At 43.8% G+C, this 25,862-nt stretch overlaps 1 protein-coding gene across 1 annotated transcript; it reads right to left on the bottom strand.

The window, feature by feature from the left end:
• Positions 1 to 1,488: 1,488 nt before the first annotated feature.
• Positions 1,489 to 25,851, bottom strand: mcoln1a (mucolipin TRP cation channel 1a). Its single transcript, XM_034083347.2, has 14 exons — positions 25,658 to 25,851; positions 21,000 to 21,277; positions 20,628 to 20,795; positions 19,707 to 19,863; positions 17,999 to 18,080; positions 17,627 to 17,723; positions 15,483 to 15,582; positions 15,137 to 15,243; positions 14,735 to 14,884; positions 14,370 to 14,471; positions 14,072 to 14,194; positions 13,453 to 13,659; positions 13,203 to 13,333; positions 1,489 to 4,608 (listed from the first exon to the last, which is right to left on the bottom strand). The coding sequence occupies exons 1-14, from the start codon at positions 25,686 to 25,688 to the stop codon at positions 4,572 to 4,574; spliced, it is 1,770 nt and encodes a 589-aa protein (XP_033939238.1). The 5' UTR covers positions 25,689 to 25,851; the 3' UTR covers positions 1,489 to 4,571.
• Positions 25,852 to 25,862: the final 11 nt, after the last annotated feature.

Here is a 25,862-nt window from a genome sequence, read left to right as displayed (position 1 = left end):
CTGAGAGAAGGAAGGAATGAAGGCTACCCAGAAAGCATCAACATGGCATTCGTCAGTGAACACATTCTCAATGAAGAGTGAGAGTGTGTGAGTCACGTCTCCATTCCTGCTCTGTACAGGATCGTGGCAGATATTTCATCAGCAGCCTGTCAACCTTTCCAATCCACGAGGGACACCCAAAACTCCCCCCAAAGTTTCACGGTTTATTCAACTAAAACCTACATTTAGTACGCTGTTTTTATATTTAAAGATGTTTTACAGCTGTTTGAAACAATGCATAACTGAAACAATGGTGCACCACAACCACAACTATGTCAGTAAACAGGTTTCGGCTCCTTCTTTGAACTTGGCACTAATGGCACTAATCATCATATCAAAGAGCTGAACAAGCTGCAATATTCACCTCACATCCTGCCCATCCATTTCAGATTGCTCCATAATGTTGTTACACCATGGGTGTGGCTCAGAACTGGGCTCTAGTAGAAATCCATAATAAAGTTAGGATCGACTGATAATATACAGTGCTTTTATTTGTAGGCTTAGTTCTTTAAATGTTTTTCTTTGGTGAGGTGGTCAGGCCACACATCTGCCAAAACACCTCGTAGCGTAGAGAGATGCACACACTGCAAGCCCAGTGACTCAGTATTATAAGACACAGGAAAGGAAAACTGCTGCTGCTGCAGGCTTGCAGTTTCGATCTGCGATGCATAGTTAATATAAAAGAACCTGAATGTCTAACAGCAAGATGACTGGATTTCAAGCTGAGATCAAACCAGCGTCAACAAAGCACCACGCCCGACATCAGCAGACTGAAACTACAAATGATAGACCATTAGAAGCTTCTGGAGCAAGACTTTACCTCAGGGCATGTAGTTAAAGCAGTTCTGCATATGTACACATCATGTCCTCTTAAAATGAAATGAATCCTACATCTCCTTCCCCCTCACACAGTCTGGCATGAACCACCAAGGCGTGGTTAGAGCAGTACATAATGTATGATGATATTAGGGTTAAGTGGATGAAAGGCAGAGATGTGCTACATCAACTGCCAAGCCTCACTTGGCAAGTTCAATAACCAGGAAATGAGCGCATCATATCGGACTGCTCAGAAAAAAAAGTGTATTTTCCCCTCTCTGCAAGCTCTGTGATGCAGCCTGAAACTGAAACAGCTGTGTTTGTGTGCTGGGTTGAAGAATCATAGTTTATTCTTTAAATTATTAAAAAACTTAAAAACCTTTTGTTGTTGTTGTTTTCTTATGTTAACATGTTCATAACTTTCATTTAACCCTGTCTCACTTATAAAATAGGTTTTCAATCTCAATGTTACTTCCAAGTAAAAATAAAGCTTTTATGCCAACAAAGCAGATAATACAAATGTATTACTTTAGTACAATGTTAAACAGATCAGTATCCAGCTACTCCCTCTTCTGACAACCCATAGGAACTGCACCTAAGTCAAGTTACTGCAGATGAAATAAAATCATGATATGAAGTGAAACACGACAATGTTTTAATATCAAAGACGATCCCGTAGATAGTTTCCAGACATAGAGTCTCTAATGTTGTACAGTTAAAGTCCTGATTGTATGTAGAAAAACATCAAACTGTAGGAAAGGTACATCTACATCATTTTTAAATAATGCATGCCTAACATATCATTTAAAGTGAAGGCCATTGAAACATTTAGGATCCATCTTAAATTGGACATTGCTTGTTTATTATGTGGAATAAGATTACTGAAAAAACACTGTTTAACCGGTTACTGCTTGAACCAGAGATAATCTCTCTTAGAAACTATACCTGAACTATTTTCCTGACAAGGAACCTTCTAGACTCGAGACTCTTTGTGTGCGCTTTATGAGGTATAATAAAAAAATCAAGCCTCTACTCTCTACTAGAGATGAAGTCACTGGAAAACTGTTTTCGACAAGACATCATTATGAAGACAGCCTCTCCGGTTGATATTCTGGGCTCCCTAAGTAAAAACATCCTCCCCTCTGTCATGCACCTTGGAGTGACCTTCAATAGTACTTTTAAATTCAACAAGCAGGTCAGCACCGTAGTAAAATCCTGCTTTTTTAAAATAAGACTATTGGCCAAAACCAAGTCGTATTTATCTTTTAAAAGACCTGGAAAGGGTTATAACGCCTTTGTGACCTCAAGACTGGACTATTGTAACGCTCTGTATGTGGGTATGGACCAGGCATCAATTAAACGCCTGCAGCTAGTCCAAAACGCAGCTATACGTCTCCTGACTGGCCACAAAAAGCGTGACCACATCACCCCAATTCTGGCCTCACTACCCTGGCTTCCAGTCCGGTTCACAATTGATTTTAAAATCCTTTTATTTATTTTTAAAGCACTAAATGTGTTGGCTCCGGCCTATATAGCTGAACCCCTCCAGCGCTACACCCCAGGCAGAGCCTTAAGATCTGCTGATTAGCTTCTGCTGGTAGTGCCTAAGACCAGGCTCAAAACCCGAGGGCACCGAGCCTTCGCAGCAGCTGACCCCAGGCTCTGGAACACTCTTCCCCTCCATGTGAGGTCGGCCCAGACCCTAGGGTAGACACACTACTTCTCTCTGGCCTTCTAGTTAGAGTGGGGTCACGACTCCTGACTGTTCCATGTGTTGCTTTATCTGTTGTGATTTATTGTCTTTTATTGTGATGTAATGTGTTTTTATGTGTTTAAATTACATGTACAGCACTTTGGCTCGACCAAAATCATTTTTAAATGTGCTCTATAAATAAAATTTGATTTGATTTGACAACAACATGACAGTAAAAGATGATTCAGTGTGACAGGGCATTATTACAGAAGTGCAATTATGTTTCTGCAATCATTCAAGCCTTCTTGTTAGCCTAACCCAAGGGTGTCAAACTCAAGGCCCGGGGGCCAAATACGGCCCGCCACCTCATTGTATGTGGCCCACAAGAGCTTGCAAAGAATATAATACGTTTATTATAAGGTTACGTGACGCTTTACAGGAGCACGTTGCCCATAAACGACATGTCCCACAATGCATCTCATTTTGTGAGATGCGCACTGAAGAGACTTGCAATTACTTTCAATTATTTGCCCTAGACTTCTGCTTTCAGACGTAGTTATTACCCTATCCGATAATAATCCAATGCAGAGGAAATATTGTTAAATAATACATTATTTTATATATATTATAGATATTTATCTATGTATATTTATATAGTCTTAAATTTACCACCGGTCCTTTGAGTGCAACCATTCTAATGTGGCCCGCGATGAAATTGAGTTTGACACTCCTGGCCTAAACCCAGCTCGACTTTGTCGGATGATTCAAGTCATTTCTCTCTTAACACACGCCAGATACAACTACAATCAGTATAGAATTGAAGGTAAGGGCTAATATGTTTACCTTATAATGAATTAAGTAAGGCATCATTAAAGGAACATGCCCATGGGTCTGAAAGAAGAGCTTTCCTTGTTGTAGATAACCACAGGCAATGTTGAGTGCTTCATTATAAACATAATAGTGATGAATGCTCAGATGAGTGCAATACATCACACAAGCTGTACAACAATAGTAGTATCCACATTTGAAGGCAGCGTGACGCTTGTGCAGTAGAACAAATCAAAGTGTTTGAAACTCTATACAGAAGGTGCAGTTCACGGGACAGAAAACAAATCAATCCCACATCTGAAACCTCAAACTGTACATCTGCTTCTGGTCTGTTCTTACCACATTGTTCTGGCTTTGGATTTGGGGTTTTTACCAAATGAACCCTGCCACGTTGATTTGTTTGTCTCAGGGTTAAAACAAATAAGTAAAAACTACTGGCCCAATATTAATAAACTGGGTGAAATAGATACACATGGGCTAAGTAAGAACCCATTTTATTTTAGAATGGATCCAATTCATTGGGTCATACACATGCTTTCTTATGGAAACAGCCTTGGCAGAGGTCAGTGCTCTCCAAGGGCCCTTCTATCTTTTGTACGAATTGACTTGTCCCATTGTATCTTCTGCCAAGTAGTTTCTAGAGCAAAGAGTTTGTATAGAATGTAAAGGATATTATGGTATTGGAGTAATTGAGTGTAGGAAATAAGATAAGATGTAGGCTGTATTTTGTGAAATGTATAAGAAACTCTTTAAGAGGTAAAATCTTTTAAATACTGTAAAAACAAAAACACTAAAAACAAAAACAGCACCATGTATGCACTACTTCAGTCTTCATCATGGCACCTGTACCCACTCAGTAAATGGTGCCTCATTAAATGCATTATAATAAATACGGTACCCTTTTTAAAACCAACAAGGAACAGATAATTGTCGGTGCTTTAGTCATCCATGATGCCTGTCCGTACAGAAGCAAGATCCAGTCCTGCATCAGCCCCGTGTTTCTTCTTCATAAAAGACAGGAGTAAGAAGTTTTTACTCATTCCTTCAACAGAACGTTGGTCCAGCTCATGCTTCAGATGAGTGATGAGGTTTGACCCAGATACACAGCATGTTGGTATTCAGCATCAGGAGTGTGCAGTGTCTCCCTGTGGTCAGCAGGGGGGGGTAGTGATGCTTCACGTCACTGAGGTCAACTTCAGTTCACAAGCAGGACATCCTCATATGACGTCGTTCTGGAGGAAATAACAAAACAAATTAAACAATCTTTCTTAAAGGAATGGTATGCTCATGACACTCATTTTTAAATAATTATCATCCGATAAAACAGACCAGTCTCTGCCAGTCTCTCTCTTTTTTTTTTTAATCCGATGACATTATCAGTGATTTTAAACTGATTATATACCGAAATAACATCAACACTGTGGGCGCCGCCATTTTCCGGACGTGACGTAAACCATGCGTTTGGTTTTCGAAGACACGTTGATCTCCATGTTATTTACTGTAGTTTCTCTCTTCAAATATGCCTCACTGTATCGCGAAATATTGCCATAATTCGGATAGGAACAATCCACGGAATGCTCGGTTCCATCTGTTGCCAAAAGGTAAGCGTAAGAAGTACATTCGGCGGCAGTGGCTAGCGAAATGTGGCCGGCCCGTACCGAGAGATTCACAGGCTCATGTATGCAGCGAACATTTCAAATTTCCGGACGACTACTCTGAGAGTATTGTAGCGACCCTGGTATAGGCTGTTGAGGGTGTCACTCAGGAATCCCCCGTCTCTCTGCCAATCATGGAGCTGCACGGCCTGCTGTCTGAGGTGCGGGCCTGTGGTTGGGTGAGCAGACGGGGGAGGGCGGGAAGTGTGACGTGTACAATGTGTTATATAGGTGCTGTGTTAGAAGTCAGTGTCAATGTGTGTGAGGTTGAGCCTCAAGCTATACCCCTCCGTAATCATCTGTGTAGAAGTCAGTTATTAAAGCCTAGTAACTTGAAGCTTGCCTCTCGACTCCTTCCTGTGAACGTTACATTGGTGTCAGAAGTGACTTTTCGAACGGAGGACGTCTATCCTGACGGGAGTTCGTAACTGCGTCACGAGCTAGCCGGTAAGCTAGCGGAGATGGAAAAGTTCAGCAAGATGGGAGTGAAGCAAGAAAATAGTGATGGAGAGGAAGATGCAGCATGCGGGTGGTCGAAGGACATGAGTGGAGAGTTCAGGAGGGCACAGGAGGCGAGAGAGCGCCTGAGAGAGTCGGCGGTGAAGATGGCTAGAGACGCGGGAATGTCGCCATCTTCAGCGCCATTTCCAAGCGGGATGTAAACAACAATGGCCAGGAGCAGCCGCCGCGTCCGTGAAGACACCCAAATACTCGGGTAAGGCAGACTGGGAGGCTTTCCATGCCCAATTTGAACTGCTTGCACATGCCGGGGGGTGGTCAATAGAGACTAAAGCACTACAGCTAACTTTGTGCCTCACAGACGAGGCTCTTTCATGTCTGCTACTACTTAGCCCGGAGGACCGACTCACCTATGAAGCGTTAGCGGGGGCTTTGAAGAGGCGGTTTGGACAGTGTTTCCCACCAGAGCTGCTCCGGAACGAGTTGAGTAACCGCTGTAGAGAGTTTGGAGAGACGCTGCGTGCGCTGGCTAACGACGTAGAGAGCATGACGCGGCGGGCGTATGGGCACATGCCACCCGGAGTGCAGAGTGAGCTGGCACGTGACCAATTCGTCAGGGCTCTTCGCCCTGCGGACTTGAGGGTCGAGGTACAGCTGCAGCATCCACAGTCCTTGCAGGCGGCCTTGGAGATGGCTGTGGAGAGAGAGAAGGTGTGGAGTGGAGCTGCTAGGAGCAACGGAGGGCCGGCAGCACCGGCTGTGAGGAGCTGCAGGGAGGAGGAGAAGCCTGCATGGGTTACCGAGATGACTGAATTGATAAGGGCTGTTTCTCTGCAGCCAACAAGCAGACCAAGTACCAGGGTCTGCTGGGGGTGTGGTCAGCCAGGACATTTGGCCAGGGACTGCCCCAAGACATACCGGACCCGGGGAAACGACGGGGGGCCCGCATAAAGGAGAAGATGCGGAACCAAGCCCGAGGACTCCTCAACCAAACCACAGCTGTAATGTCACCAACTCAGACATCCGAGGAAGGAGCCAGACAGCACAGCCGGGGGAGCCAGACTCTACGGCTTCCTGAAGAAGATGACAGCACATGCGGGGAGCATGTCGTCGCGGTGGGCCGTGCTGGTGGTGGGGAGTCCTGCTATGTCCCGGTCGACGTGGAAGGGGTGCCCTGCACTGCACTGGTGGACACAGGCTCTACAGTAACCCTGGTGAGAGCAGATGTGTTGCCCAGTGGGACTATGTTTGAGCCGACAGCGGTGCGTCTACGCACAGTCACAGGAGAGCTGGCGCCTATGAAAGGAAGAGGCATGCTGACTGTGGCGGTGGGGGGAGTTGAAGTGCAGCACCCCGTGTGGATAGCGGATGTACAGGACCCGTGTATTCTGGGTTTGGACTTTTTGAAGGCGGCTGGCTGCCTCCTGGATCTTCAAGCAGGCACAGTGAGTTTCCAGGGGGGGCCGGTGATTACTATGACCCGTATCCACGACCCTGCTGAGCCTGCAGGGAGACCCTCTACACCCACCGTGAGTACCCTAGGAACGGAAGAAAACCCTCCCCCCTTTTCCGTATCCCAGGTGACGGCCGCTCAGGACAATTCCCCATCGGTCACCCCCGGACTGTGCCACCAGATAACAGCCCCCCCTCAGGTACCCCAGGCGGAGGTGGAAGAGGCTCAGTCTGCAGTATTGGAGGTGTGGAGGAAGAACTGTGGGGGCCTGAATCCCGAGCAGCAGGAGCAATTGGGGCAGCTTCTGCTAGAGTTCCAGGGCAGTTTCGCCATGAAGGAGGAGGAGGTGGGCCGAACGCACCTGGTAGAACACGAGATTGATACCGGGGACTCGCGTCCCATCAAGTGTCGCCCGCGGCGACTCCCCCTTGCTCGTCAGCAGGCTTGCGACGAGGCAGTGCAGAGCATGCTGCAGGCAGACATCACCGAGCCCTCCGGCAGCACCTGTAGTCATGGTCCCGAAGAAGACAGGTGGCTGGCGGCTGTGCTCAGACTACAGACCGGTGAACGGGGTCACCAAGAAGGACTCATACCCCCTTCCCCGCATCGATGAGTCCCTGGACCTGATCGCAGGGTCGTCGTGGTTCTCTTCCTTGGATCTCCGCAGCGGGTATTACCAAGTTCCTCTGGCACCAGAGGCCAGACCAAAAACGGCTTTCTGCACCGGCCGGGGACTATGGCAGTTCAAGGTCCTCAGTTTTGGGCTGTGTAATGCCCCGGCCACCTTTGTGCGGTTGATGGACAGGGTGCTGTCTGGGATTCCCCGCCAGCAGTGTTTGGTCTACCTGGACGACATCCTGGTGCATGGCAGCTCGTTTGAGGCGGCCCTGGGATCTCTAAGAGTGGTGCTGGAGAGGATCAGTGCCGCTGGTTTGAAGCTACATCCAGACAAGTGTCATTTCCTGCAGAGAGAGGTCACTTTCCTGGGCCACAAAGTGGGGGGTGAGGGCATCGGCACCCTACAAGAGAAAGTGCAGGCGGTCGCAGGCTGGCCAAATCCTCGCAACCAGAAACAGCTGAAGAGTTTCCTGGGCCTGGCCTCGTACTACAGAAAGTTTGTACGGGGTTTTGCTTGCACTGCCGCACCCCTGTTCCAGCTGCTGCAGAAGGACAGAGCTTTCCTGTGGTCTGAGCAATGTCAAGCAGCGTTTGACAGCCTTCGGCGTGCCTTGAGTGAAGCCCCGGTTCTCGCCCCAGCCAACCCCGGGCTGCCGTTCACCCTGGACACAGACGCTAGCGGCGTTGGGGTGGGCGGAGTGCTCTCCCAGACTACACCAGAGGGGGAGCGGGTGGTGGCATACTTCAGCCGGGCGTTCAACAAAGCAGAGCGACGATACTGCGTCACCCGCAGGGAACTTTTGGCAGTGGTGCTGTCCATCAGGCACTTTAAGTACTACCTATGTGGGCAGGCGTTCATGGTGAGGACGGATCACTCTGCATTACAGTGGCTCATGACGTTCAAAGAGCCAGAAGGGCAGGTCGCCAGGTGGCTAGAAGAGCTCCAAGCTTTCGACTTCAGGGTGGAGCACCGGGCTGGGGTGCGGCACACCAATGCAGACGCTCTCTCCCGCCGCCCGTGTGCTGCCGGCGGATGCCACTACTGCGAGAAGAGAGAGACTCGGGAAAAGGAGCTGCTGGAGGAGGACATTGTCTGTGCGGCAGCGCGGAAAGTGGAAGAGGTTATCTGCCGGGAGCTCCAGACAGTGGACGTGGCCGAGTGGAAGCAACAGCAGGAGCTGGACGCCGTTCTACAGCCTGTACTGCAGTGGGTTGAGTCGCAGCATCGGCCACCGTGGGAGGAAGTGGCAGTGCTCTCCAAAGCAACCAAGGGGCTGTGGTCTCAGTTTGAGGCTCTACGTCTGTGTCAGGGCGTACTACAGCAGGCGTGGAAGGAGCCAGCAACGGGGGAGAAGAGGTGGCAAGTGGTGGTCCCGAGGGGTCTGCAAGAGGTCGTACTCAAGGCCATGCATGGAACGGCAGGCTCTGGGCACTTTGGCATCACTAAGACTCTCCGGCGCCTTCGTCAGGGCTGCTACTGGGGGCAGTGTCGGAGGGATGTCGAAGACTTTTGTCGCCGCTGTGATTTGTGTATGGCGCGGAATGGCCCACCTGGTCGTTCCCATGCTCCGCTACAACAGTTTTCCGTGGGGGCTCCGATGGAGAGAGTAGCGGTTGATGTGGTGGGGCCTCTACCCTTGTCAAACAGGGGGAACCGCTACGTTCTCACGGCCATAGACTATTTCACAAAGTGGCCAGAGGCGTATGCTCTCCCTGACCAAGAAGCAGAGACAGTCGCAGATGCTTTGGTGGCCGGCATGTTCAGCCGTTTTGGAGTGCCGGAGACCCTGCACAGTGATCAGGGGAGAAATTTCGAGTCCCGGGTGTTCGCCTCCATGTGCTCACAGCTGGGCATGCACAAAACACGCACCTCCCCCTTGCGACCTCAGAGCGACGGACTAGTCGAGAGATTTCACCGCACCATGGGACAGCAGCTGGCCATCCTCACGTCTCAGCATCAGCGCGACTGGGACGAGCATCTGCCCCTCGTGCTCATGGCATATCGTTCTGCAGTTCAGGAGTCCTCAGCCTGTTCTCCTGCCCTCCTCATGTTGGGGAGAGAGCTTCGAACCCCTGCTGTTTTGGCGTTTGGTCAGCCACCGGATTCCCTGGACACGCCTCCAGGGCCTGAGTACGCCAGGAGACTTCAGGACCGCCTTGATTCCGCTCACGCTTTTGCCCGCGATCAGCAGAAAAGTGCTGGGGTGAGACAGAAGCGGAACTACGACACCAGGACAAGAGGGCAGCATTTCAGGGCCGGGGAGTTGGTTTGGGTCTACAGCCCACAACGGAAGAAAGGGCGGTGCCCAAAACTGGACAGTCAGTGGGTTGGTCCCTGCAGAGTACTGGAGAGGGTGGGGGAAGTGGTCTACAGGGTGCAGCTGCCCCCAAAGGGGAGAAAAGTGGTGCTCCACAGAGATAGGTTGGCTCCGTACAGAGGAGTCGCTTCTCCACAGGCTGAACCCCAAGGAACATCGGGGCCCACAGCCGTTCCCTCGACACTCCCACTCAGGTCCCCCGGCGAACAGAGTAGCAGTCCCCCATCAGGGACTGAGTGTCCCCTCATTGTTTCGCCGCCTGGGCCAGAACCGGCCACCCCTGTCCTCCTGAGCCCAGTTCCCCTGCCGAGAAGGCAGGTACGACCCCCGGGTCGTTTCAGAGACTTTGTTTGGTAGTAAAGTAGAGTGAGACCCCTCGGTTCCTGTAGAGGGCAAGAATGCGCCCTGGTCTCATTGGAAGGGATGGTAGTCCACCCAGACCTTCCTAGTCAATGTAAGGGAGGGAGTAATTATAGTGTTTGTGCTGAGTTTTTTTTTTGTTCCTCGTGGGCGAGGAATTTTGTAGTGGGGGGGTAGTGTAGCGACCCTGGTATAGGCTGTTGAGGGTGTCACTCAGGAATCCCCCGTCTCTCTGCCAATCATGGAGCTGCACGGGCTGCTGTCTGAGGTGCGGGCCTGTGGTTGGGTGAGCAGACGGGGGAGGGCGGGAAGTGTGACGTGTACAATGTGTTATATAGGTGCTGTGTTAGAAGTCAGTGTCAATGTGTGTGAGGTTGAGCCTCAAGCTATACCCCTCCGTAATCATCTGTGTAGAAGTCAGTTATTAAAGCCTAGTAACTTGAAGCTTGCCTCTCGACTCCTTCCTGTGAACGTTACAGTATGATAAAACATAACATGGGATTTAAAGAACAACCATTACTCAATGGAGATGCAGTACCATCTGTCTTTCTGGTGTCATCACCGACCAGGACACCAGTTCGGCCAGTTGAGAAATCGCCCTCTGCAAGTGTGAAGCGACGGAGGAGCAGAAGTAGTGCTCGGAGTAAGAATAAGGTATGTTATAGCGCATTTCCATTGCAGCGGCTAGCCCCGTTTTAACGTCCTTTAGCGTCCAGGCCAGGGCAGTTTTTGGTGGCCTTTCCATATAGCGTAGGACCGGCTAGTGTGTATTTTACCCCAGTTTTTTCCGGCCCCATAAAATCGTGATTCTATGGCCAGGGACAACGAGTATGCTAAACTAGAGAGGGAATCGCTAGCAAGGGTGGTACTACATGCATACATATAGTATCTTATATCATCTTCCCATTATACACACATGCATTTGGACTACCTATGTTGCAAATGTATTATCTTTTCAATTTACACACGGCATCTATTGCACGTCTGTCCGTCCTGGGAGAGGGATCCCTCCTCTGTTGCTCTCCCTGAGGTTTCTCCCATGTTCCCTTTAAACTGTGGGTTTTCTTCGGAAGTTTTTCCTTGTACGATGTGAGGGTCTAAGGACAGAGGGTGTCGTATTGTCATACTGATATGTATGGCTGAATTCCCCCATCCAATCTCTTCACATTGGTCAAAACTTGTTCCTCTGCTGACGAGTCCGAACTGAAATACTCCACCATATTTCCGTGTGTTGACAAAGTGAACGCATGGATGACGTCACGACCATCACGTGACTACTGAAAATGGCAAACATGGCGGTGGCCAGACGGAATATACAGGTCTTGATAAAAAAGAGCTATAAAATCATTATTTACCGGGGAATATCGCTGATTTCTTCAGGGTATGGTTTAAACATAACGTTTCACTAAATACTGAAGTTTTGATTAATTATCTAATGAGTGGACCATTCCTTTAAACATTATATTTAACATAATTAACAATTTTATTATTTTGAGTTCAATAATGGTAGTGTTTACCTAAAGATATGTAATATTGGGATACTTTGAAAGTGAAAATAAATAGACGATCAATCGAAGTGGGAATAAGGCTGAAAGATATATATATATATATATATATTTTTTTTTTTAAATGAATCCTTGCTTTGAGAATGTATCATGTGTTTTTTTCCCCATGATTGCCTTTTCATCCGTTTGTATTGTTTGTGCACGTAATAAAGATGCATTAAAAAATATAATTATGTTGGAAAAAGATAAATTCCCCCCCAAACATTTTAATGTTTTTTCTAAATCTGATATTTTCCCACTCTATTTTAACCTACTTTCAAACCTATGTCGTCATTTTTGAAAAAAGAACCTTTAAAGAATTACTTCCTTTTTTGTTTTGAAAGTCAAAGTAGGGATACAGACAAGACATGTGAGGGGAGTGAGGGATTCGACAATAGACTGATAAAGATAAAATATATATATTTTAATATTATTATGATTTGTATACAGTCAACAGTATATGTGTGACATGCAATAAATATCTGCACAGAATCAACCTGTTGTGTTGTGTGTGTCATAACCACTAGTTTACCTGACAGCTCCTAATTCCTATTCCTAATTTCATTTTAAAGTTTATTGTTTAAATGTTTCAATTCCCAATACTGTCTGATATTATTATCCCAGCTTAGATTTTGTTTGGTTACACTTGATTTATTTAATTGTTCCTAAATATTGATTAAGGCCCAATCCCAAATCACCCCCTCGACGGAATGAACTCCGTCTGTAGCCACACTCGCAGCTGAATGAAGTTCCCTCCATTAAGGGTTAAGGGTATAAATACAGCAGCAAGCTTTGGGACAAACTCCCCTCTCTCCGGCAGAAACAGGAAATGCCGTATCTGTATGTAACAACGGTTTCAAATCAGCATCTCTTTGACAAAAAAATGTAAATTAATAACTCAAATAAAACTCCAAACATCTTTAATTGTGTTACTTTCTTGTAAAACTCTTTTAGTTTTAAACCTGATGTTTATAAGCTTCTTAGTTTTTGCAACAGTCTGTAAATATACACACCTTTATAATAAAATGCACACATTTACCTTTTTCTAGACTAAACACAGGTATGATCCTAAATTAAAAACATATGAGGTTATCATGAGGTTGTTAACATCGCAGTTTATCAGTGGATGTTTGCTGGAACTACTTGTAAACAGCGTGTTTCCTGACGGACACACACAGCGTGACTCCGGTCAGGTAGAGACCGGTCTCAAGTCAGCACCGATGCAGGCTCGCTGTTTGAGGGCTTGATAGCCCACTCCCCCTCCACACCGCTCCACACTCGTTGGTTTGGAACAGCACTTAATATGGCGGACCCTCCGCGCCAACGCGCAAACGGAGGGAGAGTGTGTAGGGGTAGGGTGTAGGGGGTGATTTGGGATTGGGCCTAAATCTCCATAGATCGTGTGCCTCCCCTGCTCACCTGTCACAGCAGCAGAAGAAAGAGCACGGCGAGGTCTCCAGTCCTCTGAACTTCCCTGAGTTTGGTGCGTCCGTGCACTCTGCTATGAAGGCATGCAGGTCTGTGATGTGGATGGGTCCTTGGGTTTGGTGCTGTGAAAACCAACGAGAATACATTTCTGTTATTTTCTATTATATTGTTGCAGCGTGTCCTCTCCATTCTGGTAGTTAGGAAAACAGAAATGATGACCTGGTTTGAAGTTACTTCCTACCTTGATGGTCTCGTAGGCTCCTGTGATGAGAGCGATAAACAGCGACAGCACCATGTAGATGAAGAGGGAGATGAAGGTGTACAGGTACACTTGGCTGAACAGCCACACCAGGGTGCTGCTCTCCTGCATCTCCGAGAAAGTCACGAACATGTCGTCCCCGTTAATCAGGGAGAAGAGGCACTCTGACACCATGGATAGAGAGCGGAACTAAGGGACAGGAAGCAGAAGAGCTCAATTAAACATCTAAAAAAATGATTCCCTTATATGGTTAACACATTTGTATTTCAGATATAAGGAGACGTTGTCACTTTGTACGTTTAAAAAATGTTGTCATTAATAAATATATATTCTTTTAATTGATGACAGAAATTATATGCTATGGTAGGAACAGAATACAAATATTGTCTATATTGTATTGTAAAAAGGGTTAGCTATAAGCTGTAGCTTCAGCCTGAGCTTTGCTGTATGGTTTTTTACTGTGTTTTTTTAAGGATTTGTTGCATATCTTTGCTGTTTGTTTTTTCAATGAAGTTCCAATTTCTTTGCATCATTTATTACGGAGACAACATTATATAAATGTCACTACAAACAAGTGTATAAGAGTTTCACTGATGTTCACCTTGACGTGGTACGGTCCCAGGACGATCCAGCCACAGAAGCAGTATCCCAGATAGATGACGGCCACGCAGCAGCAGAACCGGATCACATTGGGGAACGCTGCTCTAAGTGTCACGATCAGGATCTAAGGGAGGCACCGAGACATAAGACATATGAGAGGAAAACATTAGAGAAAAAAAAGGGAGAGGGAGCGGAGACTTTATGAACAGGATACACTAAATTAAATCAACCTATCAAAAGGAGCATTTTCTCAGCTTTGTACAAATAACATAATTTGTCTTGTTGTGTCTGTGACTTACATTGTACTTCTGGAAGAATGTGAGATAGCGAATGACTCCGACCCACACCATGAGTGTGGAGATTCCCAACAGGATGCCACACAAGTCGTATGAGGAAATAGTCTGTCAGGAGATAAGAAAATATACTTTAACGGCACCGCACCTTTTTGAACTATGTGCCACTAACATAAAATAAATAAATAGTGGTCACCTAAAGGAATAGCAAATACATAAAAAAGTATTTCTCCTGGAATAACTCGATAGCTGCTGATCAACTGCTGCATGGATGGGTTAGTTTGTTAACGTTATTGTGTGATTTGGTGTAAGAACATAATACAACCCAACATAAAAAAATCAGAAAAGGCGTACTGGTAAGTAGGACACACCTTAGACTCAATGCCGATTTTGACGATGCTGCCAGTGATGGTGAGGATGTCGCTGATGATAAGGAGGATATACCATCCGTTAATGAACTCCAGCCGATCTGCACAGCACACTTGACGATCCAGAGTCTCCCTGAAGAAATTCACATACTCCTGTAAACACACAAAGATGGTAAGAGAGGAATTAACATGAAGCATTAGATGGATGTAAGGAAATGTTTATTAACTGGGCCTTCGTAAAATAAATTGGATAAATAAACACGCAAAAATACAAAGTTGTTATATCCTCAGTCTGCTGACTCACGTTTTCCCCTCTTGCACCATGATTCTGCATGTGCTGGTGACTGTAAAGCTGTAATTCAAAGCTAAATCTGTTTTATTTTGGGTGCAACAGACTTTACGTACCTGCTGCAGTATGATGCCTCGCAGTATGGAGCGTCCACACAGCAGCAGGGACAGCGTACACACCAGAGCCACAACGACATCAAACGCTACACGTGTGTAGTTCTCAGCTGGAGGATCATAGGGAGGAAGCAGAGCCGTTAGCTGGGTTTCAGTCAGATGAAGTAACCTTAACTCTAACTTCGTGCATGACATTTCCTGCCGTTTGACTGATAGTAACTCAAACATACATTTCCTTAAGCTTGCTAATGGCTCATGATAATCTCCAACCTGCTTACAACTGCTGCAGCATTTCAATATGAGTCATAGGTTACTTTCTGAGTCTTATCCATGCTCTCCCTCATCTCACCGTGTCCAGAGACGCTCGGGTCTTTACACTCCTTTATAGAAGCCTGGTTTTCTAACCGGATCTTCACCTTGCCGCTGTGTGCCTTGTTGTCCAGGAGTATCTGAAGAAGAAAAAGAGAGCAGCAGAACATTCATATCCTTTGAAACTGTAGAAGAAAATAAAGTTTTCATTTCTCTCTAACAGGTCCGCAACTACCATTGAGAATTCAGAGAAAGCTTTATTTTGCACTAACGTCATTATTTTATATGATAAACCTAATGTGTAGAGTTAGCTAATGTGTAGAGTTAGCTAATCCTTGCATTTTTACTAATGTTGTAATACTGTGCTACTTACGTGCCTCTACCAATTTCAAATTTGGACATTGTTTTCCATATACAGTGGGGCAAAAAAGTATTTAGTCAGCCACCAATTGTGCAAGTTTTTCCACTTAAAAAGATGAGAGGCCTGTAATTGTCATCCTAGGTATACCTCAACTATGAGAGACAAAATGAGAAAAAAAAAATCCAGAAAATCACATTGTCTGATTTTTAAAGAATTTATTTGCACATTATGGTGGAAAATAAGTATTTGGTCAATAACAAAAGTTCATCTCAATACTTTGTTGTATACCCTTTGTTGGCAATGACAGAGGTCAAACGTTTTCTGTAAGTCTTCACAAGGTTTTCACACAATGTTGCTGGTATTTTGGCCCATTCCTCCATGCAGATCTCCTCTAGAGCAGTGATGTTTTGGGGCTGTCGCTGGGCAACACAGACTTTCAACTCCCTCCAAAGATTTTCTATGGGGTTGAGATCTGGAGACTGGCTAGGCCACTCCAGGACCTTGAAATGCTTCTTACGAAGCCACTCCTTCGTTGCCCGGGCGGTGTGTTTGGGATCATTGTCATGCTGAAAGACCCAGCCACGTTTCATCTTCAATGCCCTTGCTGATGGAAGGAGGTTGTCACTCAAAATCTCACGATACATGGCCCCATTCCTTCTTTCCTTTACACGGATCAGTCGTCCTGGTCCCTTTGCAGAAAAGCAGCCCCAAAGCATGATGATTCCACCCCCATGTTTCACAGTAGGTATGGTGTTCTTTGGATGCAACTCAGCATTCTTTCTCCTCCAAACACGTCTAGTTGAGTTTTTACCAAAAAGTTCTATTTTGGTTTCATCTGACCATATGATATTCTCCCAATCCTCTTCTGGATCATCTAAATGCTCTCTAGCAAACTTCAGACGGGCCTGGAGATGTACTGGCTTAAGCAGGGGGACACGTCTGGCACTGCAGGATTTGAGTCCCTGGCGGTGTAGTGTGTTACTGATGGTAGCCTTTGTTACTTTGGTCCCAGCTCTCTGCAGGTCATTGACTAGGTCCCCCGTGTGGTTCTGGGATTTTTGCTCACCGTTCTTGTGATCATTTTGACCCCACGGGGTGAGATCTTGCGTGGAGCCCCAGATCGAGGGAGATTATCAGTGGTCTTGTATGTCTTCCATTTTCTAATAATTGCTCCCACAGTTGATTTCTTCACACCAAGCTGCTTACCTATTGCAGATTCAGTCTTCCCAGCCTGGTGCAGGTCTACAATTTTGTTTCTGGTGTCCTTTGACAGCTCTTTGGTCTTGGCCATAGTGGAGTTTGGAGTGTGACTGTTTGAGGTTGTGGACAGGTGTCTTTTATACTGATAACGAGTTCAAACAGGCGCCATTAATACAGTTAATGAGTGGAGGACAGAGGAGTTACAGGTCTGTGAGAGCCAGCAATCTTGTTTGTTTGTAGGTGACCAAATACTTATTTTACCGAGGAATTTACCAATTAATTCATTAAAAATCCTACAATGTGATTTCCTGGATTCTTTTCCCCCATTCTGTCTCTCATAGTTGAAGTGTACCTAGGATGAAAATACAGGCCTCTCTCATCTTTTTAAGTGGGAGAACTTGCACAATTGGTGGCTGATTAAATACTTTTTTGCCCCACTGTATGTGTTTAAAAAAAGATAAGTAGTCTGTGTCTTGCCAAGAATGGCTTTGTTAATAAAAAAAAGTGTACACATAAAGGAGACAGATTCACGTAGAATATATAACTCTCAGTTTAAGAAGTCTCACTAGAACTGGAAACTGAACCATCAGCTTAATATCTTTGTCTTTGACATCTTTACTTACTTTTATGTAAAAAGTGTAGCAGTCTGGGATCTCGTTGTATATAATGGTCTGTAAATTGATGGCCTTCAACTGGAACTCTATAGTGACGTTAATGAGCCTTGAAAAATAAAACACGAATCAGACTGGAAACAGACATTTCATGATGGCAACAATCGACCGGGAACAAACCAGAAGCAGGACGAGAAAATGTTGCATTTATCTGTGTGTGTTATTGTACTAAAACATGTGTGTGTCCTGTATACATGCTTACGTGTGTGTGTGTGCAGCAGAGTTGGTGTGTTGTCTGTCATCATCAGATATTCAAGAGATAAATATCATCAACGGAGGCCAAACAAGGAGAAAGTTGAAGCCATGTGAAAAATGAAGCCTTACTTGTGGAACTTGAGTGTAAAGTTCCTGTAGCTGGTGGAGAGCAGACCTGTGGGTGTGGCCAGCGGGTCTACACCTACACAATCTGAAATGAGTGGAGAACAGAGGAAGGTCATGTTGAGGGAAAACTGGAGTGTCCCGAAGAGAGAGAAACACTGAATCTCTCAGAATTGTGAAAAGGGGCAGATCAAAAGCAATCATTGAAATACATGTGATCAGGTGAAGAAAGATTTTAACGTGACGTTTTTCATCCACAGTTTTTACTTCCTCTAAATCTGGTCACGTTGAACTAAAAACACAATGATAAGAGGAAGTAAGAAACTGAGTGTGTGCAACATATGTTAATACAGTAAACGGGATTACAAAATACAGCCATTTAGCAAATGACAGTAAAAATGTTCCTGAATCTGAATATTTGTTTTCCTTGTCTTTGACAGTAAACTGAAAATGTTTAGGTTTGATGAAAAACAAGAAATTGAAAGGCATCATCTTGGGCTTTGAGAGATTATGGACAATGATAATATCTGTACATGGGAGCCCTTCAATGGTCATCTGCAAGGGGCAATCAATTAAAGCATATTGAACTCACCAAAGAATGAAAAAAGTTGTCTTTATCCCATAACTCAGATCAGCCAGAATGATGAGATAAGGTGTTCCACCACAGATTAGATTCTGTGATCGGTTTAAATGCAGTGGCAAGCTGCTTTACTGCTGCTACAAACATTTCTAATCACGCTGCATTGCATGTTTTATCACCACTATGCTCAGAGGTACATTTCTGATGCACGAGGCTGTACCCATTAAGCATCCCATACGGTTTATATTGCTCTAGAAGGAACCTTCAGGCGGGTCAGAGTGCTTTCCACCCGACGGATGTATTAACGCTAATAATACTTGAATGATATTATGAATCTTGATCATAAGATATGGCCGATGATTTGTATTTTTCCTTTTATCTATAGGATGAAGAAGTTGTGTTTTGCAGACAATTGGTTTTGTTAACATGTACTAAAAAGGCCAAGAATAGATTAGTGTTGCACTGTAACAACCTAAAATGGACCTGACTGTTTATTTTCACCTCATAACATTATTACGCAATATTTATTATTTATCTATGAAGACTTTGTAGTTTTTTAGTTTGAGTCTATAAACTATTGTAGCTACTTGTTGTGTAAGTGATAGAGAGCATGCTCACACATTCATCCTCACTTTTCTTGGGAGTGAGGTTGAGGTTGCCCGTGTTTGACCCTCAGGCAAAAACTGTCCCCCTGGATCTAATACTCTGCTTGATTTTTTACTATTTACAACCAATATATATATATATATACATACACACACATTATGCATGAAGTACCCTTTTTTAGGAAAAAATACTGCTTCTACAGCACTTTCTCCATACTCTCATATGTTTGTTCACAAAAGGGAAGCGTTCACTTGTGTTTTTCAGAGACCGAGTTATCAGCTGATCTGTTAAAGCACTGGCACAAATGCACGTCATGTGATGTGACGATTAAACTCCATTAAACCCAATTAAAATGGTGTAACTAAACTACCATGGCACATATCTCTTTGGATTTGCTGTTCATACTTATTACAGCCTCCACCCTCTGTTTTCAAAGAGGCAACAATGTAAAAGTCACACAGAGAGTTGATCACAGCCTCCACTGTTAGCGCTGTTAGCAGTCATAGGTCAGCAGTGAAGTTGATGTACCTGTTTTGATGTGAGGGTCTATAACGAACGTGTCATTGGCTGGGTCGATGCTTCCCTTCTTGTAGTACTGCTGGCAGAGGGAGAGCGCACTGCCGTTGAAACCAACATTGTACACGTATGCATAGCGTCCCACTGTGGTCTCTGGTAAGGCCAGGTACTGTGGAGAGGATGAGAGGCGGAGCTTTAACTGAGCAGGCAGCCACGTACTGAAGATAAGATAAGATGGACCTTTATTAATCCCCATGGGGACATTCAGTAGTTTGAAAAGCAACGGGGTAAGGATGAAAAATAGGACAGCAGAGATTCACAAAGATTAATAAAATCAAAGATAAAAATGATGAAAAACTATGAAATAAGAAATGAATAAAAAATAAAAATGAGCATATATACATATTGGGTCATATAAACTATGAACTACGAAATTAATGAAAATGAAAATGAACATATATACATATTGAGTCATATATACATATTATATATATTTACATGAATGTGTGGAAACAGTGTGTATCTATGTCCAGTAATTGTGTCACATTGTTGACCCCTTGTTGTGCAGCCTGATGGCTAGAAGAGCAGGGTACCCAGTAGTGCTTTCTAACACCACCATCCATCCAAATCATATTTTGATTTGTAACTTAAGTTTTATTTTCCTTCATTTTAAATCTATATTTGTGCATCTAGAATCTCAACAAGTGATGAAAACATTTGGACCAGAAGCTTACTCTAGTCTGAAATATCTTTAAAATGTTGCACAAACATTCATTGTCCCGAGACGATGTAGACCAAAGTATCTTTGAAAAACCTTGACTTTCGTACTGGCACCACCCCCACTGTAACCCTTTGGTTCAATAGCAAACTGTGATTCAAAACGATTCAGAGCAAGTTACATTATTGCATTGATGTAAAGGACTAAACAATGACCTGATCCACAGTGTAGAAGATCTGGTCGTAGACGTCGCTCTGCTTGTAAACAGCGTAGGAATTGTCTGATGACTCGTCATAGTCTTTGAGAAAGAGGTGCTTGAAGGTCATAGTGTTCTCCTCCTTAAAGGTCACCACCACCTGGTTACTGAGGCCAAACAGCACCAACTGCAGCAAAGACAGGGAAGAGAAAGCATGTCAGGGAGAGGAGAAGTGAGGAGACTAAAAAACCCTGAAGCTGTGCTTGAATAATGCGAAACTTGAGTTGGGATTAAATCACTTTACATGAAAATAGACAGTTTTATTCTATTTTTTCTTACACATAAGTAGTAAAACTATTATATGATAATATATGGAGAACTTCTGGCGTACCTGCGCTGTGACAATAATGATCTTTAGCAGCTGCAGGATCAGCTTGTAAGGCTTGCGGCCCTTGGCGTGGTATTTGTCACAAGGGCTCATGAAGAAGTATTTTAACTTCCTACGAATGGCCTCCTCTTCCTGATCAGCCCCGACCCAATGACCCGCCTCAGCCGTGGGAAACAGATGGTTGCTATGGTTGTTGCCATGACTGTGACTCTGATGGTCCTGCTCTCCGCTGCCGTCTGTGGAGCCGTAGGGAGACATGGAGCCCGATAGGCCTTCTTGCTCTGAAACAAAAACAAAAACAATGTTTATTTTCTCATGCAGAATGTGATCCGATAACATGATGAAAAAACAGTTAATAATCTTTGATGGGGGCATCTTCTTAAAGATAACCGATGCACACGCTGAACGGACTGGGGAACTCAAAATAATGCCTCATGATACAATTGAGCTGTATAAATATATAATAAACACTTTAGACCATAAGACATTTCTTATACCATAATATATTTGAGTATTTTCTTTAGAAATGCATTGTCCACACAAGCTGCATCTCCCAATCGTTAGTTTCTTTATTCACAAAACACATTGTGCAGTATTTCAAACACTATCCACAGAAAGATTTCTAAATCAGCGTTACTGTCTTCCCTGACATTTAACTGTTTTACTGATGTGTAATTATATTGGAAGACTTGTGTCTCAAGGTATTGCTTTCAGTGATTTTCCTAAGACCTTTTAACCTTTTAGCTCGTCTGCAAATTGTGTTTGCTTATTTGCACATTTTAGCATGCTAATACGCTTAACTTTGACCTAGAATAACAAAATAAATGACTTACGGCAAAGAGACAAACACCAGAAATGCACTATTGTGCAGTACAACAGTTGTGACTATAACTGGCTGAGAGGGAAATCACATGAATTTAGTGAGTAAGCCGGAGTCTTGCCATTTCATGCTAAACGTGACTCCACGTTCTTCTCGGTGTCACTCGGTGTGCGGGAACAGTCTGTCTTCAGCTTTCACCTCAGTCTGACACGTTCTATTTTGTCTCTGAATTTGTGTGGATGTATTCCTCTCTGTGCCCTCTGGCGCTTTGAGACATGTGCTCAGTGCGGCTGCACATGTGATTTAACCCTTTTTTTTACTCCAAGCCACAACGACTAATTGTCCTCTTTAGTAAAGGGTACAAAAATAGCCAAAAGAGGAATTTAACAATTGAACTTTGGGATTTGTATCACTTTTGAAAACAATGCTACACCTCTTAAATTCAGATAGGAGTCTCTGATTCTGTGGTGTTAGAATAATCAAGAAAATGTGTCCCCGACTGAGAGGCTGCAACAACCAAAAGAGAAAAACAACTACATTATATGAATGTAACTCATAATTATTCGTCAATTTTGTCTTTTGCCTTGTCTGTGTTGTTTTTGTATGACATTCGTGCGGTTGTCTGACTGTGATTGCTTCTTATTCTTATGTCTTTCTTGAATAAGAGATCTCAATACCAATAAATTACCAAAATGATTTAAATTCATTTAAAAACATCGGACATGGCTACACAGAGCAGTCAATTTATGGTCGGAGAGAAAGCTAGTCGATGTGTCACGTATTAGCAGAAACTGACCTCATGTTAGGAAAGTAGGTTAATCGTGCTTAATATATGTCACATGCTTTGAGCTTGCTGGAGACTGCAATAAAGGAACATGAAGAATGGGGTAACTCAATTTTTTCCCTCAGGAAATGACTTGTTGGGCAGTCAACGTCAGCATGGGCATGATCAGATGAACTGCAGAGTCAGGATGAATGCAGGTTCAACAGACAAAGTATGTCAGCAGAGCAAAGCCTTAGCTTAGAAGAGTTGTCTAATGGGAAAGTGAAGTGAAACAGAAGAAACACATTCCTGGTGTTCAATATTAGTCAGCACTAACTGTAAACTAGATGAAAGTTCAACAACACAAAACAAAAACGTTACAGACTGACAAAACTCTTGTCACGTGATATTCTGTGGCACCGCAATCTAATAATTCAAAGTAAAGACTTAACATTTAGTTAAAGACATGAGTATTTTCTTAGGTCTACTCATATTATGTTTTCTGCCTAAAGTTAGTAAGCTAGACAGAAATGTTTACTGTGATTGAAATAAAATGTAACCATAACCACATGTGGTTTCCAGCATGGTTTCCTACGTTCATAGGGATCATTTCCTACATCATACGACACCTGTTGCTAACCTGTGAGAACTTTAAGTCATTAAATTGAGATGAACAACATCCAGCTGAACACCGTGAGGGACATTTTAATAAACTACAAACACCCTGGCTTCGACAATGGTTGCATGTCTCCGTAAAATAATCCAAACGCCTCATATTTCGTGCGGACAACAGGCGTGAGTGCGCACATATCTTTGATCAGAGGAGTGTGTCGATCGTCACGGTGGATAGCATTAGGAGAAACAAAAGTGGACCATTGACCCTGCCACCAAATATGACACATGCTGAATAAAGCTGTGGAAATATCTGGCTCTCCCGGTTCACAGTTATCTTTGGACTACCAGCCAAAACACTAAAGTAAATACAAGTTTGTCAGACTAAGTCCTCACCGTCACTGAGAATATGTCAACACTCTTGTATCTACTGTAGGCTGGCAGGCTGCAGGAAGAGGCCACCCACAGGTGCAGAGTCCAAAACTTCCTCTTATGCTTCAGTTAAAAGGAAACACCTTGAACCAAAAAAGATGATTCATTGATATTCTTGGTATCTGCAGGTTGGAGGTTATTCTTTGTATCAACTGAAATGCTATTCATTTTAATACAACTGTGAGATATATTATCAGGGGGGAAACACCTGATAATCTGGCTGTAAAAGGCCAGTCTACCTTGATTACAAATGGTGGTTTAGTGGACATAGATTTGGCTTTATGTGCTAAAGTTTTAAGATATGCATCTCTGTCAAATCTGCTGCCACCACAACACCATGGGGGTGAGCAAGGCGGTAAATCAAAAAAAAAATGTAAAAACTCAACATTGAATTTTATTTCCAGATACAATATTACTTAGAAAGATTACCACACAACCAATATTTTTAGTAACGATGTTCATTATTGTTCAATAATAGTTCCAGTGTTGCGGTTAACTTTGTGGTTTATCCTGAAGTGGTGGGTGGAAAAATGATTTTTAAAATTTCGGGGGCACTGATGTAAAACCATCACAGACACATAAACCCTTACTGAACACATACTGTGCGAGGTGTTACATGAAGCAGGCCTTAATCTTTCTGTGTGTCTACTCTACATGAACTAAGACCTGTCTTGGCCCTAAAATCAACAGTTTTAAGGTCACAAACAAACTTCCACAATCAATTCAGAAATCCTTCACAGTACAGAGGAACTCCATAATCTGTGAAGCCATACTTCGCACAACCCAGAACAACAAGACTGCAGACTTAACCATGCGTGAGACAAGATTATGAAACGGTGTCGAAACTGTTATTATGCATGAAGGAGCTGGGCCGTTTAGAGTTGCTGAAAGGGGGGGCTGATGGTGATGTAGCATCTGGGTCTCAATAGATGGGAGACCAAGAACAAACCCACCATCAACATCTGAAACTGGGGCAAGTTTTTAACACCATTTGTCTCATTTTACATCAGTAATGTTAAATTAGCTCATTCAAATTAAAGGTGCATGCTATAACTTGTGGTCTATAATGCATGTAGTTGAAGCTTGAAACTCAAACACTAACAAACTGTCATTTATTACATGGAGCTACTGTGATGCAAGTCAAATTTCAGACCTGATCTGACCATTAAAGTATTATAGTATTAATCAAAAAGGATCAGAAAATTGGTATTAATGACAATCACATGTTCAAAGAACACAATGTCCCGTGGTTGAATATCTTATTTAGTTTAACCCCAAAGTAGAATAAATACCTGTATTTGAGTTGATTTTGTAAAATGACAAACTCTTTGCATTACAAGGACTTTTTTTGAGAGAAAAATTGTTTAATACCTTTCTCTGACTGGTATTTAAACATGATGATAGTTACTGCTATATCATTATCAAAATGAGGGTATGTCTAACAACCTTTTCTTGTATTGTTGTCCAGTTACATCTCTCGCTAAATGATGCTTTCGTTATTTAGACACAACCTGTGGAGGGAAAATCCCACGTTGTCAACAAGGATTACAGTAAGGAGTCATCGCAGCAAAAACCTGATGTTGACAGAGCTGTCACTTGATATATAAAAGGAGTACTGTAGCAGAAGATGACGGAGCAGATTTACCGTCTGAGGTGGGAGAAGTACTCTTAAGTACTAGATCTTGAACTTAAGTTAACTTTGATGCATTGTGTTGATTAAAGCTGGTAAAGGTCTACTTTGAATGACTTTGTATACTAGTGGAGTATAAATTAGTATACAATAAAAATACTCAAGTAAATTACAAGTATCTCAAAATCGTTCTTAAATTACAATACTTGAGTAAATGTACTTCACGACATTACACCACTGTTTACAGTAACCTACATGTTGTGTTGTTGCAGCTCTGACACTAGCAGGTGACCAGCAGGGAAACAACACCATTTAACACAGTTTAATAGTAGACAGAACCATGTCTACTTGTAGAAAGATAAATTAGTCGTGTCTAACTGTGGAGTAAAGGAGAGTTACATTACCTAATGAGTCCCGGTGAACTGCGTCAGCCATGTAGTTATCCGTTTAAGAAAACAATAAATAGGTGAATCATATGGCTAACACTGCGAGTAGGGTGTATTTCCTTGAAAAATAACTGTTTACAGGTCTCAGAAATCACAGAGTTGTCTGAAAGCAGTAGCCGGGCCGAGCTGCTGTTGTCTCCAACTCTCTTCCTCTCGTGTGTCA

This window comes from Pseudochaenichthys georgianus, chromosome 1 (genome assembly GCF_902827115.2).
Source record: "Pseudochaenichthys georgianus chromosome 1, fPseGeo1.2, whole genome shotgun sequence".
Lineage (NCBI taxonomy): Eukaryota > Metazoa > Chordata > Actinopteri > Perciformes > Channichthyidae > Pseudochaenichthys > Pseudochaenichthys georgianus.
Note: the sequence above shows the minus strand (reverse complement) of the source record. Positions and strands in the feature narration are given on the sequence as shown.

Excerpts from the sequence above, each read along its gene's own strand:
- mcoln1a (XM_034083347.2), bottom strand. The coding sequence starts at position 25,688 with ATGGCTGACGCAGTTCACCGGGACTCATTAG. Across the intron at positions 15,244-15,482 it reads CCCGAGCGTCTCTGGACACG|CTGAGAACTACACACGTGTA; the intron begins GTGAGATGAGGG and ends ATGATCCTCCAG. Across the intron at positions 4,609-13,202 it reads TTCTTCTGCTGCTGTGACAG|AACGACGTCATATGAGGATG; the intron begins GTGAGCAGGGGA and ends TATTTCCTCCAG.